Source organism: Capricornis sumatraensis, chromosome 13 (genome assembly GCF_032405125.1).
Source record: "Capricornis sumatraensis isolate serow.1 chromosome 13, serow.2, whole genome shotgun sequence".
Classification (NCBI taxonomy): domain Eukaryota; kingdom Metazoa; phylum Chordata; class Mammalia; order Artiodactyla; family Bovidae; genus Capricornis; species Capricornis sumatraensis.
Genome location: NC_091081.1, coordinates 83,394,536 through 83,415,181, shown reverse-complemented (window position 1 = coordinate 83,415,181; position 20,646 = coordinate 83,394,536). Strand labels below are relative to the sequence as shown.

Sequence of the window (20,646 nt, the reverse complement as noted above, 5' to 3'; positions counted from 1 at the left end):
GTCAGCATGCCACCTTGAAGCTGGGGCTCGGGAGCATCTATCACGATTTCCCTTATCTGTAGAGCAGGTGTGCTGATGACAACAGCTGCCTCACAGTGTTTTGCGAGGATGGGGTGGACGGCACCCGAAACTCAGTGAAGCTGACGCAGTGTGACGTCTATTAGCCAGAGCTCCCGTCACTCCCATTCCCTGAGCTTGTTTCCTGGACAGTAGGGAAGAAAGTGTCATTTTTTAAAATTTCAATTGATTTGGCTACAAGGGATCTTAGTTGCAGCACGTGGGATATGTTAGTTGCAGCATGTGGAATCTAGTTCTCTGAATATAGACTGAACCCGGGCCCCCTGTTTTGGGAGCATGGTGTCTTAGCCACTGGACCACGTGGGACATCCCAAGAAGGTATCATTGAAATGATCTCTCTATTTATGAAATTCGTATAGCAGAGAAGACAGATAATGAAATAAGTGGTGATTATACATAGGGAAGGGCATTATCAAGAAGAAAGTGTGTCCATGGCGGCATGGAGCTCCAAGCAGAAGCCCTGGCCTCCCCTGGCCAGGCAGGAATGGCTCTGACGATGGAGTCATTGGTGATGGAGCCAACACCGTAAAAGATGACCAAGTGCCTATTAACGAATTATAACGAAACTTTCAAAATCAGGTAGTCAACCTTACTATATGTGTCTACTCCTTGGGACCAGAGGAAGGTACTGTCAGCAAGGACCAATGTGTAGCTATGTGTGTCTACTACCCATATGACAAAATGTGCTTACAGTTCACACAGAGTGTGTGTCCCTTATCAGTACTGAGAGATGAAGAATTTCTCAAAGTGAAGTGCACTGACGGGTATTGATCATCATGAAAAGATCATGTTCCCCCATTCACTTATGAAGTCAAAAACCGAAAGGGCCCAGGAATCTGCATTTTAGCAAGCTCCATTTGTGACTCCTCTGCAGAGTAAATTTGAGAATCATTGAGGAAATCACGCAGTGTGCAGGAAGAATGGTAAGAATCCAAAATTTGTTGAACACCTACTATGTGCCAGGCAGTGGCTAAGTCGTTGTCACCTACTTAACCTCATTGAATTTTCACAGCACACTTCTCAGTTAAGTATTATTGTGGCTACTTTTCAGGCAAGGAAACGAAGGTTAGAGGGTTCAATGATATTCCCAAGGTCGCATGGCCAAGTAGGTGGCTGCCCCTGGACTGAACCTAAGCCTCAGTGAGTCCCCAGAGTCTCTTGCTCTACTTCCCAGGGACACGTGGGTCCTTACATAGAATCCAGAGAACCAAGCCTGTAATGACTACGTCATCAGACACTTTTTTTCCTTTCCTGTTTGATGGCTTTAAGAGTAGGACCTGAGACTCCACTGAAGCACTTGTCCCTGTTACAGGAGTGAAAGTTTTAAGTCATTCTTCTTTGTGAAGAAAGTCACTAAGGAATTTGAACCAACAGTCACAAAAAAGACAGAAGATTGATTTAAAAATAGCTCCCAACAACTCTGGGGTGAGCTAGGGGCCGCGGTGCTCCGCGTGGTCGGCATCATAAACAATAAACAAAACCTTGCGACTCGCGGTTTAGAGCAGATGACTGCCCACCAAAAACATACACTCCGGCTCTCCCTGCTTTCCTTTTTAGCCAACAGTCACTGCTTTGTGTTTCTCTCTGTAACAGCTCTGGGGTGATAACAGGCCAAACAAGACCAGTAAAGCCCTCCCAGAAGACAGGAAATGGAGAGTTTCATAACAGGGAGGGCAAGTCTAACATGGGGCTCTGGGTCCCCCAGTGGCCGGCTCTCACCTCTGCAGATTTTCAGCATCCTCAATGGTCTCTGGCAAAGTGACCCCCTTGGTTTCCGGAAGAAGCAGCGTCATTCCCCCGGCAACCAGCCCCAAGGCCGCTTCAAACGAGACAGATTCAACATGGAGCCGTTAGAGCATGGCCAACACCATTTACAGATGATGACAGCTAATTAAAGAGATGCATAGGCAATACATGTGTGAGGGCCACTTCGAAAAGTCAGCGATGTCTAGAAAACTAAAAGCAATATGGTAACGGGGGAAACGGCAGAGTAAGAAAAGGAAATACTTCCCTCCTTGTACACCTGTGCTGTGCTTAGTTGCTCAGTCATGTCTGACTCTTTGTGATCCCTTGGACTGTAGCCCACCAGGCTCCTCTGTCCATGGATTCTCCAGGCAAGAATACTGGAGTAGTTATTTACCATGCCCTCCTCCAACCCAGGTCTCCTGCATTGCAGGCAGATTCTTTACCAGCTGAGCTACCCAGAAAGCCTCATTGTACATCTACCTAAGAATACAGTTCTACAGCAACTGATGCTTAAATATTAGGGGGATTTATTGATTCAGGTACAATAGAAAACTCAATTTTGACTAGTAACTATATATATAAAGTATATATGTAGCTACTATTATATACATGCATGCATGCATGCTAAGTCACTTCACTCATGTCCGATGCTTTGAGACTCCATGAACTATGGCCCACCAGGCTCCTCTGTCCATGGGATTCTCCAGGTAAGAATATTGGAATTGATTGTTGCACCCTCCTCCAGGAGATCTGCCCAATCCAGGGATCAAACCCACATCTCTTATGTCTCCTGAATTGGCAAGCAGGTTTCTTACCACTAGCACCACCTGGGAAGCCCTCATTATATTTATATATATGCTGCTGCTGCTGCTAAGTTGCTTCAGTTGTGTCCGATTCTGTGTGACCTCATAGACGGCAGCCCACCAGGCTCCCCCGTCCCTGGGATTCTCCAGGTAAGAACACTGGAGTGGGTTGCCATTTCCTTCTCCAATAAAGTGAAAGGGATGTTGCTCAGTCGTGTCCGACTCTTAGCAACCCCATGGACTGCAGCCCACCAGGCTCCTCCATCCATGGGATTTTCCAGGCAAGAGTACTGGAATGGGGTGCCAATGCCTTCTCCGATTTATATATATATAATATAATGTAGTATGATATATTATATAATTGTATAATATAAACTATGCACGCATGCTCAGTCACTCAGTTATGTCTGGCTCTTTGTGGCCCCATGGACTGCAGCCCACCAGGCTCCTCTGTCCATGGGATTTTCCAGGCAAGAGTACTGGAGTGGGTTTCCATTTCCTCCTCCAAAGGATCTTCCCGTCCAGGGATTGAACCCGCATCTCCTGCACTGGCAGGCAGATTCTTTACCACTGCGCCACCTGGGATGCCCATATATAAACTATACAGTGGATCTTATAGCTACTACATGTACACGATATGGAGCCCAGGTGATGTGTATGTGGGCAGTGTGGGCCTCTCTTGCTACTCATCCACTCCCACTCTACCCTACCCGCAGGGGTTTACCTGGCCCAGACATGGCAGCTCTCCACACACAGGCAGTCGATTTGCCCTCCGCTAAGTGGCAGGTTTGGGGAGAAGTGGATGAGTTCCCTCCTCCTCTTCTAACCTAATATAATCAGTAACAAACCAGGTACTAAACTTGGGTTCCCATTGCCCCTTTGTGTCTGTTGTCAGTTGTTACGATCTGGAAGCAGAAGAGGAGTGACGGCAACCTAACATCTAGCGATCACATGGGAAGTTCACCAAAGCTGGGCGTCAAATTCACTAAGAAACCAGGAGGCTGCATCACAAATGCTCTCCTGTTCTATTCTGTAGAAGGAATTATTGGACTCCAGAGCCACAGGACGTACACCTCTGGCCCATGATGTAAGAACGGCATCTTATCTTTCCTGTGAAGCAAGACAGAGGAGCCAGGAGACAATGAAAGGGCCGGCACCACCCTTCCCTTCTGCACCCTCGGGGGGTGCCATTCACTCGTCCAGTAGTTATCGACTATTCACACTGGGCTGTGAATAAGAAATAATAATCTTACCAAACAAAATGAGTGGCGAGCCTTGCCAAACCTCCATCAGCCTGAAGACCAGGAATGGGGTGAGAATCCCACCCACATCACACAGGGAGGAACACACCATCATGCCAAGGTTCCTGGTAAAATACAGAGACCAAAAAATATGACATTTCTGTGAATCAGTTTTCCAAATGGTAAACTTTCGCTACAGCAATTACACCGCCCATTCCCCAACCTCCAGGGAGGGGAGAGGGGCTGGCGATGAGGTTAATCCCTGATGACTGGACTTCCTGGTGGCACAGTGGATAGAAATCCGCCTGCCAATGCAGGGGATGTGGGTTTGATCCCTGGTTCGGGAAGATTCCACATGCCGAGGAGCATCTAAGCTCGTACGCTACAACTACTGAGTCTGTGTGCTGCAACTGCTGAAGCCTGTGGTCCTGAAGGAAGAGTAGCCCCTGCTCACGGAAACTGGAGAAAGCCCGAGCACAGCCTCAAAGACCCAGCACAGTCAAAAATAAACAAATAAATATTCTTGAAAAAAAAAGAATCACTGACGATTTCATCACCCGCACCTACGTAACGTGCTAAGAGAAAGGCACATCCCAGCTCCGGGGGGACAGAGTGCATGTGGTAGGACTCTGCCAGCCCTGCCTGCGAATCTCTTCCTCTGGCCGCCTGTTTATCACCTTTATAACAAATGAGTAAGTGCAAGTGCTTCCCTGAGTTCCATGGGCCTTATAGCAAATGAATGAACTCCAGGAGGGAGGTTGCTAATTCCAGGTAGTTAATGTCAGAATTTCATGGGAAATGCCAGGCTGGGTGAAGCACAAACTGGAATCAAGATGGCTGGGAGAAATATCCATAACCTCAGATACACAGATGACATCACCCTTATGGGAGAAAGCAAAGAAGAACTAAAGGGGCTCATGATAAAAGTGAAAGAGGAGAGTGAAAAAGTTGGCTTAAAGCTCAACATTCAGAAAATGAAGATCATGGCATCCGGTCCCATCACTTCATGGCAAATAGATGGGGAAACAGTGGAAACAGTGACAGACTTTACTTTCTTGGGCTCTAAAATCACTGCAGATGGTGATTGCAGCCATAAAATTGAAAGACACTTGCTTCTTGGAAGAAAAGCTGTGACCAACCTAGACAGCATTTTTTTTTTTCAGATTCTTTTCTTTTTTTTTTTAATTTTACTTTACAGTACTATATTGGTTTTGCCATACATCAACATGAACCCATCATGGGTGTACACGTGTTCCCAAACCTGAAACCCCCTCCCACTTCCCTCCCCATAAAAAAGCAGAGACATCACTTTGCCAACAAAGGCCTGTCTAGTCAAAGCTATGGCTTTTCCAGTAGCCATGTGTGGATGTGAGAGTTGGACCATAAAGAAAGCTGAGTGGCGAAGAATTGATGCTTTTGAACTGTGGTGTTGCAGTCCTTTGGCCTGCAAGGAGATCAAATCAGCCAATCCTAAAGGAAATCAGTCCTGAATATTTATTGGAAGGACTGATGCTGAAGCTGAAACTCTAATATTTTGGCCACCTGATGCGAAGAACTGACTCATTGGGAAAAACCCTGATGCTGGGAAAGATTGAAGGCAGAAGGAGACAGGAACAACAGAGGATGAGATGGTTGGATGGCATCACCAACTCAGTGGACATGAGTTTGAGCAAGCTCTGGGAGTTGGTGATGAACAGGGAAGCCTGGATTGCTACAAGTCCATGGGGTCACAAAGAGTCGGACAGGACTGAGTGAACTGAACTGAATGTCGGAATTGGATTATAACAATGGTCTGGAGAACTGGTTGGTCTGACTAGGGTTTTTGCTTTCACATAGAGGGACAGGAAGGATAAAGAGAGGAGATTAAGAAATAAAGGACAAAGAAAGCTAGGGAGGAAACTGTCAACTTGAAATGACCTCTTTATCCCTGACAATAGTTTTTGATCATTCTGTCTTATATGAATATAGCCACTTCAGGGTATTCCTATAAATAATCTTGAGCTTTGGGTCGAAGACATGGTCAAATCAGGAATGATAAATCAAGAAAAGTTTTATCCTTTTAAGCTTCTTCTATTACATCCATTTGCACAATTTCTTACTCCCTAAAATGAGTAATTATAACATTAGTACATTTTTATTCCCTTCCCAAAGTCTCCCTCTATGACCTCAGTTTAGTTATTTATTTAGCGTTTGCCATTATAATCATTAAATATGCTTTGTAATTTACTTGATTCACCAGCTTTCAATAATATCTTTCTTTTTAGCTGGAAAACATACTGAGAAAACTACATGAAAAATTATCTATCCATGTTTATTGAGAGATTTAAAAAACAAAAATAGGTGTTGACTTTTATTGAATGCCTCTTTTATCCATGGAGAGAAGAGTGCAATTTTCTTTTAATTTATTAGCATGAACTATACTATGATTTTCTAATATTAAGCTATCTCTGTATTCCTGGAATAACTCATCTTCAGTTCAGTTCAGTTCAGTTGCTCAGTCGTGTCTGACTCTTTGCGACCCCATGAATCACAGCACGCCAGGCCTCCCTGTCCATCACCAACTCCCGGAATTCACCCAGACTCACGTCCATTGAGTCAGTGATGCCATCCAGCCGTCTCATCCTCTGTCGTCCCCTTCTCCTCCTGCCCCCAATCCCTCCCAGCATCACAGTCTTTTCCAATGAGTCAACTCTTCGCATGAGGTGGCCAAAGTACTGGAGTTTCAGCTTTAGCATCATTCCTTCCAAAGAAATCCCAGGACTGATCTCCTTCAGAATGGACTGGTTGGATCTCCTTGCAGTCAATTCTTCGGCGCTCAGCCTTCTTCACAGTCCAACTCTCACATCCATACATGACCACAAGAAAAACCATAGCCTTGACTAGACGGACCTTAGTCGGCAGAGTAATGTCTCTGCTTTTAAATATAGCAGAGGTCATAACTAGGTTGGTCATAACTTTTCTTCCAAGGAGTAAGCGTCTTTTAATTTCATGGCTGCAATCACCATCTGCAATGATTTTGGAGCCCAAATACTATGTGTTATTATTTTAATGTGCTCCACTATTCTGCTTGATAATACACTGTTTAGGATTTGAATTTATCATCCATAAATAATATTCGCAGTTTTCTTGTTTCCTTTATTTTTGTTGCTATTTGACATCAACATCATGAGAGCTTATAAACAATTTTTTAAAAAAACTTCCTCCTTTTCCTATACTCTAGAACTGTGGATCACTGAAGTTTTCTATTAATTAAATATTTTGTAAAACTATCCTGAGAAAGCATTGTGGATTCTCTCTTAACTACGATTTAGGGTCTTCTTTGTCTTAATACAGTTTTGCCATAAATTCAACTTTGTCTGATAACATCGTGGTTCTTGCTACAGTTTTGCTTCCATTTACCCAGTGTGCGTGTGCTGTCTGACTCTTTGCGACCCCAAGGACTGTGGCCCGCCAGGCTCCTCTGTCCATAGGAGACTCCAGGCAAGAACACTGGAGCATTGCCATTTCCTCCTCCGGGGGAGCCGGGGGATCAAACCCATGCCTCCTGAGTCTCCTGCATTGCAAGTGGATTCTTTACCACTGAGCCACTGGGGAAGCACCTGCTTTTGTGCATTCCTTGCTTCTCAACCTTTCTGAGGAAAAGTTAGACTCCAACTATGCAGCAGATGGTTAGATTTTGCTTTACAATGAAATTAGAGCCTTTTTACTTTTGTTTTTCAATAAAGGAGTTGAGTCTCTTTATATTTATTTAAATATCAGAAATGTTTGTTCTTAATTCTGTCATTAACTGTTTATTAACATTTTATAAATATATTAACATATGCCATGTTTTTTATTGTTTTCTGTGTCTTTTATTTCTCAGTTTGTGTTGGTTATGTGTATTTTTTTCTGATACTTAAGAAGGTTTGAGAATATACTTAATACTCTATTTCTTTAGATAGTATTGGTTAACTATTAAGAACAACTTTAAAATTAGTGTATTTTTACTTTCTCCTCAAATCATCCCTCCATGCACTGGCTGTAGTTAATAATATCATTGTTCTTACTGTTTGCCTTCATCTCTTAAAATATGCCTATAAAACTACTTAATTTATTAGCTTTTAGTGATATATTTTTTCCTGGAGAAAGTATTGAGAAAATCAGTGTATCACACCACCTCCAACATTCTTTCTTCCCTTTCCAAATTTTTTTAGTTATTGGGCTTCCCTGGTGGCTCAGATGGTAAAGAATTTGCCTGCAATGCCGGAGACCTGGGCTCTATCCCTGGGTTGGGAAGATCCCCTGGGAAAGGAAATGACTCCAGCAGCCTTGCCTGGAGAATTCTATGGACAGAGAAACCTGGAAAGCTAAAGTCCATTTTTAGTTATAGCATTTCTGTATTGTCAATTTATATTCTGTAATCAAAACAGAAACTGAGGGTTTTAATCTCAAATTCAGTAATCACCATCAATAACTTTGAAGTATTACTCCACTTATTGTGTTTACTGAGAATTTTTTCTCTAATAGCTTTTTTGGAAAAAGTTTATAGTAACCATATTTTTAAGGAACAAAATAATTGGATGTTGTTTTTATTTGGGAATGAGAGTTTGGATAAAATTCTTTGAGTTACATTTCTTCTCCTTGGGATCATTGCAGGATGTTTCACAAGCTTCATCAAATGGTATCAGTTTGACTTTCTCCTGATACATGTGACTTACACTTTCAGCCTGGGTACCTCATAAGTCTTTCTTTATCTCTGAAGCACAGTCACTTAACTGGAATATTTGTTAATATTGCTTAGAATCAAGTTTTCCTATAACTCTCACTGTATGCCACCTTCAAATCATAGATCCAAGCATTCTTTTATTTCCAGAAGTTCTTTTAAGTTTTTTTTATTTCTTTAAGTTCTTTGGTTTCATTAGTTCAATGATCTTCTTTGGGACATATGTATAAGCATAATCTCTAAGCCTTTTAAACTTTTTGCTTATTTCAATCTTATTTTGCAATTCTTAATTCTGTCTTACCTTTCCTTTATCAATTCTCCCTTGTACTGCTTTCAATGTGGTTTTCATTTGTAAAATATTTTAATATTTCTTTTTTTTTTCAGCCTGAGCTGACTTCATCTCTTGTCTTATCACACATTCTCTGAAGAACTTACATTCTCTGCCTTACACTCTTCTTTTACAGAGATGGCTAATTCTTTACTATTTTGTACTTAGTCATAGTACACTTGGCTATACTTTTCATTTGCTTTCTGATAATATTTTCCCTATGCATTTTCTTCATTTGTCACTTGCTTTTCCTCTTTCTTTCTCCTTTTTATCTCATGATATATTTGTATAGCTCCTGGGAAAGTTACTTTTTTATGTGTGATTCAGCATTCAACACTATTATTTCTTCCTGCAGCAGCTATTTTAGAAGGATTTGTGGAGAAGGACCAGGGCATGTTTAAGCTATTAGAAATTCTCTTTCTGGCCAGGGATGTCTATGATTAAATGCTTTGACTCTCTTATCCCTACTCATGACATTAAAAGACGCTTGCTCCTTGGAAGGAATACTATGACAAACCTAGACAGCATATGAAAAAGCAGAGGCGTCACTTTGCCACAAAGGTCCATCTAGTAGAAACTATGGTTTTTCTAGTAGTAATGTACGGATGCATAAGTTGGCCCATAAAGAAGGCTGAGTGCCAAAGAATTGACGCTTTCAAATTGTGGTGCTAGAGAAGATTCTTGAGAGTCCCTTGGACTGCAAGGAGATCAAGCCAGTCCATCCTAAAGGAAATCAATCCTGAATATTCATTAGAAGGACTGATGCTGAAGCTGAAGCTCCAATATTTTGGCTACCTGATAAGAAGAAACAACTCATTGGAAAAGACCCTGATACTGGGAAAGACTGAAGGCAAAAGGAGAAGCCGGCAGCAGAGGATGAGATGGCAAGATAGCATCACTGACTCAATGGACCTGAGAGATAGGGAAGGACAGGGAAGCTTGGACCCATCTTGTTCCTCCAACAAGGGATTGTGGGTTAGATTCTTCAAGCTCCCTTCCTACCTTGTAAAACCTCTGGCCTTGTCTCAAGTTTGCTGCCCCAGTGGACCTCCCTGGAGTCTTCTAGACCCTTTTATATTCACTGTACTAGGCAGCCCTTCTTCCTACACCTTCTTTCAAGGTCGTCCTACTTTCAAAGATGGCATTTGCAGGGTTTGTTTTTTTTTTCTTTTCTGCATCTCCTTCCTTTTTGTTGCTATTAAATTATTTGTGTTGAAATATTCATTGATGAAAATGTAGATTCTCACGCAGCAGCAGTGAATAATAAAGATAAGCCCTCATGTGCTCCTCTCATTCTTCTAGTAGCTTTAGTGTGGTTTCCAAGAGGAGGGGGAAAAAATCACCATTTTAAAAATAATTTTAAGAGGATAAGTCTTAAAAAAGAGAAAGATTTTACAAGCACACAGAGGCTAGAAGAAGTAAGAAACTAGCTTCCATCTTTAAAACTCATAGGGCTTCCCTGGTGGTCCAGTGGTTCAGAATCCACCTTGCAATGCAGCGGACACGGTTTCATCCTAGGCCCAGGAAGATCCCCCAGGACACAGAGCAACTAAGCCCGTGCGCCACAACTACTGAGTCTGCTCTAGAGTCCACGCTCTGCAACAAGAGAAGCCACAGCAATGAGAAGCCCGTGTCTTGCAACCGGAGAGTAGCCCCCACTCGCCCCAACTAGAGAAAGCCTACGTGCAACAGCGAAGAGCCAGTGCAGCCAAATGTAATTTAAAATAATAAATATCTTAAAAAATAAAATTAAGAAAATTCAGGTCTCTGGGACACTTCAGCCATTCATTCTGCAAGCACCAGCTGCCTGGTTAGTAGAGCTACAGAGCAGCTTCAGGAGGTGCAGACAAGAACGCTGTGCAGTCTCTGTGTTCAAGGAGCGCATAATATAGAGAAGAGGTAAAAATGGGTGGATGATTTTCAATACAAGGCAGAGCACGCGTGCCTGCGTGCCAAGTCGCCTCAGTCATGTCCAACTCTGTGCGACCCTAAGAACTGTAGCCCACCAAGCTCCTCTGTCCTTGGGATTCTCCAGGCAAGAATACTAGAGAGGGTTGCCATGCCCTCCTCCAGGGGGTCTCCCCAACCCAGGAATCAAACCCACATCTCTTGTGTCTCCTGCACTGGCAGGCAGGTTCTTTACAACTAGTGACACCTGGGTCTTGACAGTATATGTTGCAGACAGTTAGAAGGAGGATGCTGTTCAACTCTGAAGCCTCCTGTGCATAAGAAGCAGGGTCAAATGGTCTAAATAGAAACTCTGTCAACCTGAAGCGATTATAAAGTAATAAAGGAACAGAAATGACCCTTTTTTTTCCAATTGAGATTTGATTCAATTGATTGAAAAGACCCAAACTTTCATGACTATCTTACTTTGGCATGTGATGTGTGTGGATCAAGTTTAAAGTTATTTCTGAATATCTGGCTTTCCTTCCTGGTTCTTGAGAATCCTCATCAAATGGATGCTCTGCCCCTTGAGGATGGGCCACTTGGCTTTCCACTGCCTTGGACCAGGCACTCAGGACCTCTGGCAGTTTACACTCTGAGTCAGTCCCCTGGGTCCAGTGGCCATGACAATGGAATTGTTTGGCCCAGCCGTTTTAAACTCTGGGCTCAGAACTGCCAATTGTAGATTTTTCTCCTTCATTTGCCTTTATCTCTCTGTACCCATTCCGAACAATCTTTTCCAGATGAGACAGGGCCTTTTAATGAGGGATGTGCAGGAAAGACTGAATCAGTCACCTGTGTCTTCTGGCTCATGAAAGGGTTCTGAGGGCTGCCCAGGTGTAAGAGAAGGATGGAGAGCTGGAATAGTTCTTAGACATCACTGGTCTGATGATATGGGGAGAAGAAAGAATTTATAAAGTGAGGCGGGGTGGAGGAAGTGTTCGCAGAAATGTGCCAAACTCTAACAAAGGTCAGAATTTAAACTTTAAGGGGGTTAATCCTTTACAATAAAAATACTCTTCATTTAGACTAAGCCTTCTAAGATACAGATGGTAATAAGGACATGCAACGGTGATCAACATTATCAGTAGTTAGGACAAGGTAAATCGAAGTCACGATAATAACACCACCTCCAAGAATGGCTTTTTTTTTAAGCTGGTGACACCAAGGACAGCAGAGGATACAGAGCAATCACCTGTGTCTCACACAGCTGGTGGGATAGAAACTGGTGTGGCCACTTTGGAAAACATTGTTAGTTTCTCATGAATTTAAACACACAACTACCATATGACCCATCCCTAAGTTTTTTCCTAAGAGAAATGAAGACATATGTCCACCCAAAGACCTATAGTGAAGCAAAAGTTGCTCAGTCGTGTCCGACTTTTTGCAGCTCCACGGACTATATGCAGTCCATGGAATTCTCCAGGCCAGAATACTGGAGTGGGCAGCCTTTCCCTTCTCCAGGGGATCTTCCCAACCCAGGGATCGAACCCAGGTCTCCCACATTGCAGGTGGATTCTTTACCAGTTGAGCCACTAAGGAAACCCAAGAACACAGGAGTGGGTAGCCTATCCTTTCTCCAGCAGATCTTCCCGGCCCAGGAATAGAACCAGCGTCTCCTGCATGGCAGGCAGAGTCTTTACCAGCTGAGTCACAAGGAAGCTCATAAACCCATAAGTGAATACTTACTGGCACCTGTATTGTAATCACTCTGTCTGGAAAAAGCCCAAACCTCCATGAACTGAGAAACAGAGAAACACATCATGGTCCATCTTCCACGCATGGAAACCACACTCAGCAATAAGGAGGAATGGAGCATTATACAAGCCACGGCCTGGATGGGTCCCCTGATGTCAAGCGAAAGAAGCCAAATGCAAAAGCCTGCACTCCAAGTTACTCCATGTATGCAACATTCAAGAAACGGCAAAGCCATGGGGAGAGAAACCAGATCGGGGCTTGCCCGGTGCTGGAGGTGGGAGGGGAGAAGGCGGACCACAAAGGGACAGGAGGACGCATTTGCACACGTTGGAGACGCATCTGTGTCACCTTGATCATGGTGCTGGTGAAATGAACAGATCAAAACTCATCAAACTGTGCCTTTGAGGGTAAATCTTGCTCTAAGAAAATTCTACCTCAATAAACCTGACTTGAAACAATGAATGATCTGGGCCCATTGCTATGCTTACAAAGTATTCTGTCGTTGTAGGGAAATACCAGCTTCAAGGGCAGACAGAAGTGTGTTCTTGGTCCCCAAGAGGGAGGGGGAGGGGAGGGATGGAGTGGGAGGTTGGGCCTAGCAGACGCAAACGAGTGTAAAGAGGACGGACAAACAGCCAGGTCCTACTGTAGAACACAGCAGATGTCACTCACTACCCTGTGAGAAGCCACAGTGGAAAAGAACATGAGAAAGAATGTATTACTCTGGGTACGTGTAACTGAATCTCTTGGCTGTGCAGCAGAAATTCACACACACCAATGTAAATCAACCGTACTTCAGTTGAAAAAAAATAAGAGGGGCGAAGCGGTGTGTTCTTACCTGGACCCTGCCACTTTCTAGCTGTGTGATCCTGGGGAGGTCGCCTTCCCTTTGTAAACCTCGGTCTGCTCACATGTGAAAGGCGGGTAACAGCAATTTTACCGGATGACCTGCACGCCATGTGTGGCAATGCTCTGTATGTCACGGTCCAAATAGGAACTGCCCTTAACCAGATGTCTTTTCTCTTATGTTGGCCCTCCATACGGCACGTGCTGTGACCCTGAGTCCACTTTAACCTGTCCATCTCACCTTCTCTACTGCATCAGGCGTGGGCTGTCTTTGATGCCCAACCCCCATCTCAATGTCAACCCATCCACCCTGGGGGGCATCTTTAAGAGTGGTCCTCAGTGAGCCCGGCTGGCCCACAGCCCTGTCAGCAGCTAGCCACCCTGTCCCCGTGGATACACTCACCTGATGAATGTAGGGAACAGCTCGGCGTTGACCAGGCACACCATCTGGAACACGATGGTGATCCCCATTCGGCCGACACAAGCTACCGTGATGTTCAACCAGGGCAGATCTGGGAGGAAAGAGACAGAGGGTGTGAGAGCTAGAGCCATAGATTTGCGAGGGGACGCCGTGACTGGGAGCTTGGACTTAAGAGCTGGAAGGGCCCGAAAAGCTGTCTTATCCGACCCCTCCAGATTTGGATCAGTAAACTGAGCCTGGTGGCTCAGATGGTAAAGAATCTGCTTGCAGTGCGGGACACTTGGGTTTGATATCTGGGTTGGGAAGATGCCCTGGAGGAGGAAACAGCAACCCGCCCCAGTATTCTTGCCTGGAGAATCCCGTGGACAGAGGAGCCTGGCAGGCTACAGTCCATAGGGTCCCAAAGAGTCAGACACGACTTAGCGACCACTACTAACGTGAACTAAACGGAGTCCTGAGAGATTTGGGGACTTGATGACACTTGAGGGAAGACTTCACTGTGCAGAGGACAGAATGTGCTTTTTTGAATCTCAGCTGTGCCTCCTGTCAGCAGAGTGACAAGGCAAATGGCTTACTTCTGCCTGCCTCAGTCTCCTCAGCTATGAAATGGGAATAATCTTACCCAACTTAAAGGTGGTGGTGAAATTTAGAGATAACACATGTCAGCTGTGCGTCGTGACCACCCCACCAGTCCTGGCTTTTTATTATCCTGCAATAGAGTCCTTTCTGACACAGCTCTTGAAACACAGTAGGTCCTCAACAACGTGGTTCCCTCGGGCAGAAGTCCTAGAGCTGGTGGACCGGATTTCTCATCCTCAGCACTCATTTCCCAACACATTTTAAAAAATGTTTTATTTATTTTTGTTGGCACCTAGCCTTCGCAGCTGTGCAAAGGCTTTCTCTAGTTGTACGAGCAGGGGCCACTGTCTAGGTCTGATGCTGAGGCTTCAGGAGTTACAGCTTGTGGGCTCTGTGACTTGGGCTCAGCAGTCTGACACCTGGGCTCAGTGGCCCCGCGGCATACAGAATTTTGCCAGAGCAAGGATCGAACCCATGTCCCTGCAGTGGCAGCTGGATTCTTAACCCCTGGACCACCAGGGAAGTCCTCAGAACACATGTTTTTAACCCAAGCATCTTTCACTGGTCTGAGAGGATGAGGGATGCAAAGCCTCATCTCCTCCTAACAGATGGCTCTGCATCTTAGTTAGCGGCAGGTCCAGAAGCCTTCTCCTTCCTGGGGAGCCGTCAAAGCATTAGACACCATTGTCTGCTTCACCTGGATGTTAGGTGTTCACCCAGACCCCAAACCACAAGTAGCTCCTGAGTCAGGCCGGCTCACTAAGAGAGCCTCCAGGGTCCCAGACAGCGTGTCATCTCACCCTCATCCCCACGAGCCGGCTACTCAAGGAAGACAGGCGTCCGTCCCCTCGCCAGCGGGAGGCTCTGGGGAGAGCCAGCCAGCCAGCGCGGTCTCTCCAGGTCTCGGCTGCCCTCTGCCTGGAGGAGAGCCCATGCGGAGCCTTTAGTTAAGGCTCCTACGAGATACAAGATAAGGGAGTTCACTCGGACCCCTGGAGGAGGGCATTGGTCACAAATTCCGCAGCTTTGATGGATTTGGCAAGATGCTCTCCTGGACATGCACGGCATCCTCGCCCTCAGAGAACCGCCCTGCCTCCTCTGGGCCCAGGTCACTCACCCCAGCAGTCGGAGGGACCACTTACAACTGCAGTCCTGCCACGTGGCTTCCTGCCACGCTTGGGATAAAACCCACGCTGGCATCTCTCCCTGTCCCCTGCTCACCAGGGTCCGGCTGCTCCTCCAGCGCCCAGCTCTCCCCATCCTCAGGGTCCTTGCTCTTGCTGTTCCCTTTTCTGGAAACCTCCTTGCCCGGCTGTTTAAATGGCTCATCCCCTCTTCACTTAGGTCTCCTAAGGTCACCCTGGACCACCATACGAAGAATTAATGCCCCATCCCTCTTCCTCCTTCTCTTTTCCCTCTAGAACGTAAGCTCCAAGAAGTGGAATCTTTCTCTGCTTTGCTCACGGCTGAGATCCTGGGGCAGAGACACCACTCTGTCAAGTACACAGAGGAGCTTCCCAGGTGGTGCTACTGGTAAAGAACCCAACTGCAAGAGACATAAGAGATGCAGGTTCAGTCCCTGGGTTGGGAAGATCCCCTAGAGGAGGGCACAGCAACCCACTCCAGTATTCTTGCCTGGAGAAACCCATGGAGAGAGGAGCCTGATGGGCTCCAAAGGGTCTTTGCTCCAGAGGGTCACAAAGAGTCAGACACAACTAAAGTGACTTAGCATGCCTGCACACAAATACATAGAAGGTACTTGAAATAGTTTCTGGAGCAGGAGACGAAGGCTCGTCATCGAATGCGATGAAGACCAGTAAAGGCGAGTGGCGAGAGTGGGAGCTGGGAGAGGGTCCTGGGAGGGTGCGGGACAGAGGACGCAGTACCCAAGCTTCTTCCAGGTGATAACCAAATGGCCGCAGATCCCAGGTTCCCTCTCAGTACTTGGTGTTGTTATTTAAAAAACAGCAACAACGAAAACCTCTGCTCATTCATTCAGCTTTACCAGGATTCTAGAAACAGGGAACTGGGAGGAAATGGGGGGAGCCGATTTCAGATGCTCGACACCTTTGCCTTCTTCCTTGTCCCTGGTGGCCCAGACAGTGTCGCGCCTGCCTGCATTGCGGGAGACCCAGTTCAATCCCTGGGTCGGGAAGATCCCCTGGAGAAGGAAACGGCTACCCACTCCAGCACTCTTGCCTGGAAAATTCCATGGATGGAGGAGCTGGTGGGCTACAGTCCATGGGGTCGTAAAGAGTCGAACACGACTGAGCGACTTCACTCACTCACTCGCTCATGAAAGGAGGGAGAAAAAAACACCTGAGCTACCTTTTGCTACCTCTTAAAATTTCCAGCCTGCTCTGTGAAGTCTAATTCTTGAGAACAGGGATTTCATGGGATGTTTCTCATAATATCCTGCCCCCAAAGCCTGCCAAAATGACTCATTAAACCAACAACTGCCGAGCACAAGCAATAAAAACTGAGAAAATAGCAAATCTGCTCTCCTATTTTTTTTTTTTAACATTTCTAAAAGTAGCAGATGAGAAAGGCAATGTATGTACTCAAATTAAAGTGGCCCGAACGATTCTGCTTTGGCTTATCTTGGATTGCTAAGAATTATGGACTCAAGCAAACAGGCACCAAGATGGCTGGTGTTGAAAAGACTAATGATGCCATGTGTTAGTGAGTCTGTGGAACCACTGGAAAGCTGATGCGTCACCATGGGAGCGTGAACTGAAAAGCTGTCTGGCTGTATCTACTAAAACTAACCTGTGTCCCGCCCCCTGACCCAGCAAGGGAAGTGAGTGTCCACGAAAAGATGCGTTGGAATGTTCGCTGCAGCCTCAATCCAAATAGGCAGACACTGGATGACTTCAGATCTTCCCAACCCAGGGACTGAACCTGCATCTCTTACGCCTCTTGCACTGACAGTCAGGCTCTTTACCAGTAGCACCACCTGGGAAGCTCCTCTATGTACGTGATAGAGTGGTGTCTCTGCCACAGGAGCTCGGCTGTGAGCAAAGCAGAGAATGTTTCCGCTTCTTGGAGCTTATGTTCTAGAGGGAAAAGAGAAGGAGGAAGAGGGATGAGACTTTAATTCTTTATACGGCAGTCCAGGGTGACCTTAGGAAGCCTGAAGTCAACAGAGGCCTGGATTTAGGGTGAGGGATTCCTACAATGCGAGGCTGCCCAACAGTGAAAAAGTACAAGTGACACCCTCTTGGGACAATGTGGGTGAGGTGACCCTTGCAGACGCCGCAGTAAGTGAATGAAGGCGATCCAAAGCGTAGGTGCAGTATGGTTCAATTGTATGAAGTTCAAGAACAGCCGACTTTAATCTGCGGTGGCAGAGACCAGAGTTGCGGTGACCCGGGCAGGGGTGGTGAGCGTTGGTGGCCAAGGAAGGTGAGGGACCTTCCGAGGTGCTGGAAATGTTCCTTATCTTGGCATAGGTCGCAGTGCCCAGGCATACATACAGGTGAAAAATTCATTGGCTTGAACACTTTAAAAGGGCTCATTGTTGGTATGCTGTACCTCTACTTAAAATTTTTAAAAGGTAATTCTAGACTCAGGTAAGCACCTTGTCTTTGTTCCTGTTCCAACACTCTTCCCACAGTTCAACGACCCGGATGACAATGTGTGTGGACCACTCACCATGTGGGATAAAGATCATGAGGAAGCAGGCCAGCCCGGCCACCAGGTTGAACGTGGCCAGCGGGTAGCGGCGGCCGAAGCGGTCGATGGTGACGAGGATGATGAAGGCCGCGGGGAACTCGACCAGAGCAGAGTAGAGGAAGTCCAGGTAGAGGTTCCCGCCAGTGGCGCCCACGTGCATGATGAGGCCCTGGTAGACCACGGAGCTGGTGAACCTGGGCGGCAGGAGAGGTGGGTCAAAGGTGAGCTCCTCGGAAGAAGGGAGATCCCGGAGACTGGCCGGGATAGAGGCCCCTGCGAGCTGGAAGGAAGCATCCACTGCTGGATGTAGAATGTTCTAGACCAATATGAGAAGTAAGAAAGTAAGTGAGGTCGCTCAGTCGCGTCCGACTCTGAGACCCCAAGAACTATAGCCCACCAGGCTCTTCTGTCCATGGGATTTTCCAGGCAAGAATACTGGAGTGGGTTGCCATTTCCATCTCCAGGGGGATCTTCCCAACCCAGGAGATCGAACCCGAGTCTCCCACATTGTAGGCAGACAATTTACCATCTGAGCCACCTGGGAAGTCGTAATATGAGAAGAGGTGGGGGTGGGGGGGGGCATCAAAATCCAGAAGGGGCCCTCCTGGTTGAGAAGCTCCTTCCACGATTTTTGTGAGCCTGTGACTTACAGGACAGACCCATGTTTCCGAGAGATGGCAAACGATGTAGCGACCATCGTTTACTCCTTACTGTGCCCCTGTGGGCAGCCCTGCTCTGAACACCACAAGGGCCCTAGCTCATCGGATGCCCCAAGCCTCCAAGGTGAAGGAGGGCGGGAGACAGCAGTGGGGAGTGAGCAGTTTCAGGATTCAGAGTGCTGTCTGAGCTGTGTGGTCTTCGTAAGTTAACTGTGCCTCAGTTTCTTCAGCTGTGAATCTGTCTTGAGAATTCATTGAGGCTGTGGACCAGAAGGGCTTGGTGTAGGTGGGCACTCAGAGAAGAGCAGATTTTATTGCTGTCACGGTTGTCTTTCCCAGGGCCAGGATCCAGAGCACCATGGCGGGGAGGAGTCAGCCAAGTCTTCCCAGCTCCACAGTGAGGGCCCCCTGCGCACATCACACCATCTTGAACCAGCAGTATTCCCTTCCTCTCTTTCACCCCATATCCCACGGCATACGACCCATTCACGCATATTTGAGGAAAGAAAAACCATGTTACAGAACCTGGCACACAGGATGGGGACCAGCTCAGTCACTCTGACTCAGGGGAAAACGTAGCATCCCATGGGTCACTTTTGGGCAAACTGCACAATTTTGGAGCATTGAATGACTCTGTTGGTACAGTCATTCCTCACTACCATGGGGGACTGGTTCCAGGACCCCCCCAGGGTACCAGAATCCGAGGATGCTCGAGTCCCTCGTGTAAATCGTATGAATCAGCGTAGGATGGGCACACTCCCGTAAGACTGACACCATTGCTAGATTACTTGTAACACCTAACATAATATAAATGTTGTGTAAGTAGTTGCCAGCATGCAGCAGATTCAAGGTTTGCTTTTGGGGACTGTCTGGAATTTTTTGACTATTTTTTATCTGCAGTTGATTGAATCCCCAGATGCAGAACCTGCAGATATGAAGTACTGGCTGTGGGAAGAGATTTTGGTGGATAAGAAATAACTTTCTTATAGAAATGCAAATTGCCCATCAGTTCCAAAACTGAGGTCACAGGGGACATTTCTCATTACTACACCCCCCTGGTTTTATAAGGTCCAACTCTCGTGGCTCAGACGGTTAGGAATCTGCCTGCAATGCAGGAGTCCCCAGTTCGATCCCTGTGTCGGGAAAATCCCCTCGAGAAGGGACTGGCAACCCACTCCAGTATTCTTTCCTGGAAGGTCTCATGGACAGAGGAGCTTGGTAGGCTGTAGTCCATAGGGTTGCAAAGAGTCTGACATGACTGAACGACTTTCATTCACTTCACTCACTCACTCCCTGGTTTTATAAAGCTGCATTCAGGGGAGTCTGGTATGCTTTTGTTTCTAGTCCTAAATTATTCCTGTTTGAAACAAAGTGTCAAGAGAATAAGAATGCACTGCCTGCAACTCGGTGAGTTTAGATGAGCCTGGTGGGGCAAGGGGAAGCTTCTCTATTCCGGGTTAAATGGTTAAATGGCAACAGTCATCTTCTACTCATAAAGCGACTGACCTAAGAGAAAGGAATATAGAGCCCTGATTTTCCTGCACAAACAAATAAACAAAAACCCCAAATCACAACAAACTCTGGGAGATGGTGAAGAACAGGGAAGCCTGGCGTGCTGCCATCCATGGGGTCCCATGGGGTCCCAAATAGTTGGACAGGACTTAGCCACTGACCAACCAAACTGCAGTCAACAATGTGCAATGCTGCCATCTTCTGGCAGAACCCACAAACTGCATGTACACACTGCTACAGGTAGAGGTGATGGTTTTTTCGCCAAGTGTCTGACTCTTTGCAACCCCATGGACTGTAGCCTGCCAGGCTCCTCTGTCCATGGGATTTCCCAGGAAGGAATACTGGAGTGGGTTGCCATTTCCTTCTCACACTCCTATAAAAATAGCAGTCTGTCGTTGTTGGGCATTTCCT

General features: G+C 46.3%; 1 protein-coding gene across 2 annotated transcripts in view; it reads right to left on the bottom strand.

Annotated features, from left to right (window-relative positions):
- Positions 1–20,646, bottom strand: part of LOC138089829 (solute carrier family 22 member 1) — a 37,926-nt gene that overhangs the window by 1,986 nt on the left and 15,294 nt on the right. Inside the window, exons 7-10 of one of the 2 annotated variants that reach the window (XM_068985386.1) lie at positions 18,044–18,258; positions 13,793–13,901; positions 3,881–3,993; positions 1,798–1,897 (exon numbers count right to left, since the gene is read on the bottom strand). In XM_068985386.1, coding sequence (XP_068841487.1) covers positions 1,798–1,897; positions 3,881–3,993; positions 13,793–13,901; positions 18,044–18,258 — 537 coding nt within the window. Of the gene's footprint in view, positions 1–1,797; positions 1,898–3,880; positions 3,994–13,792; positions 13,902–16,496; positions 17,446–18,043; positions 18,259–20,646 lie in introns of those variants that run through there. The other variant, XM_068985387.1, reaches the window with a different exon arrangement.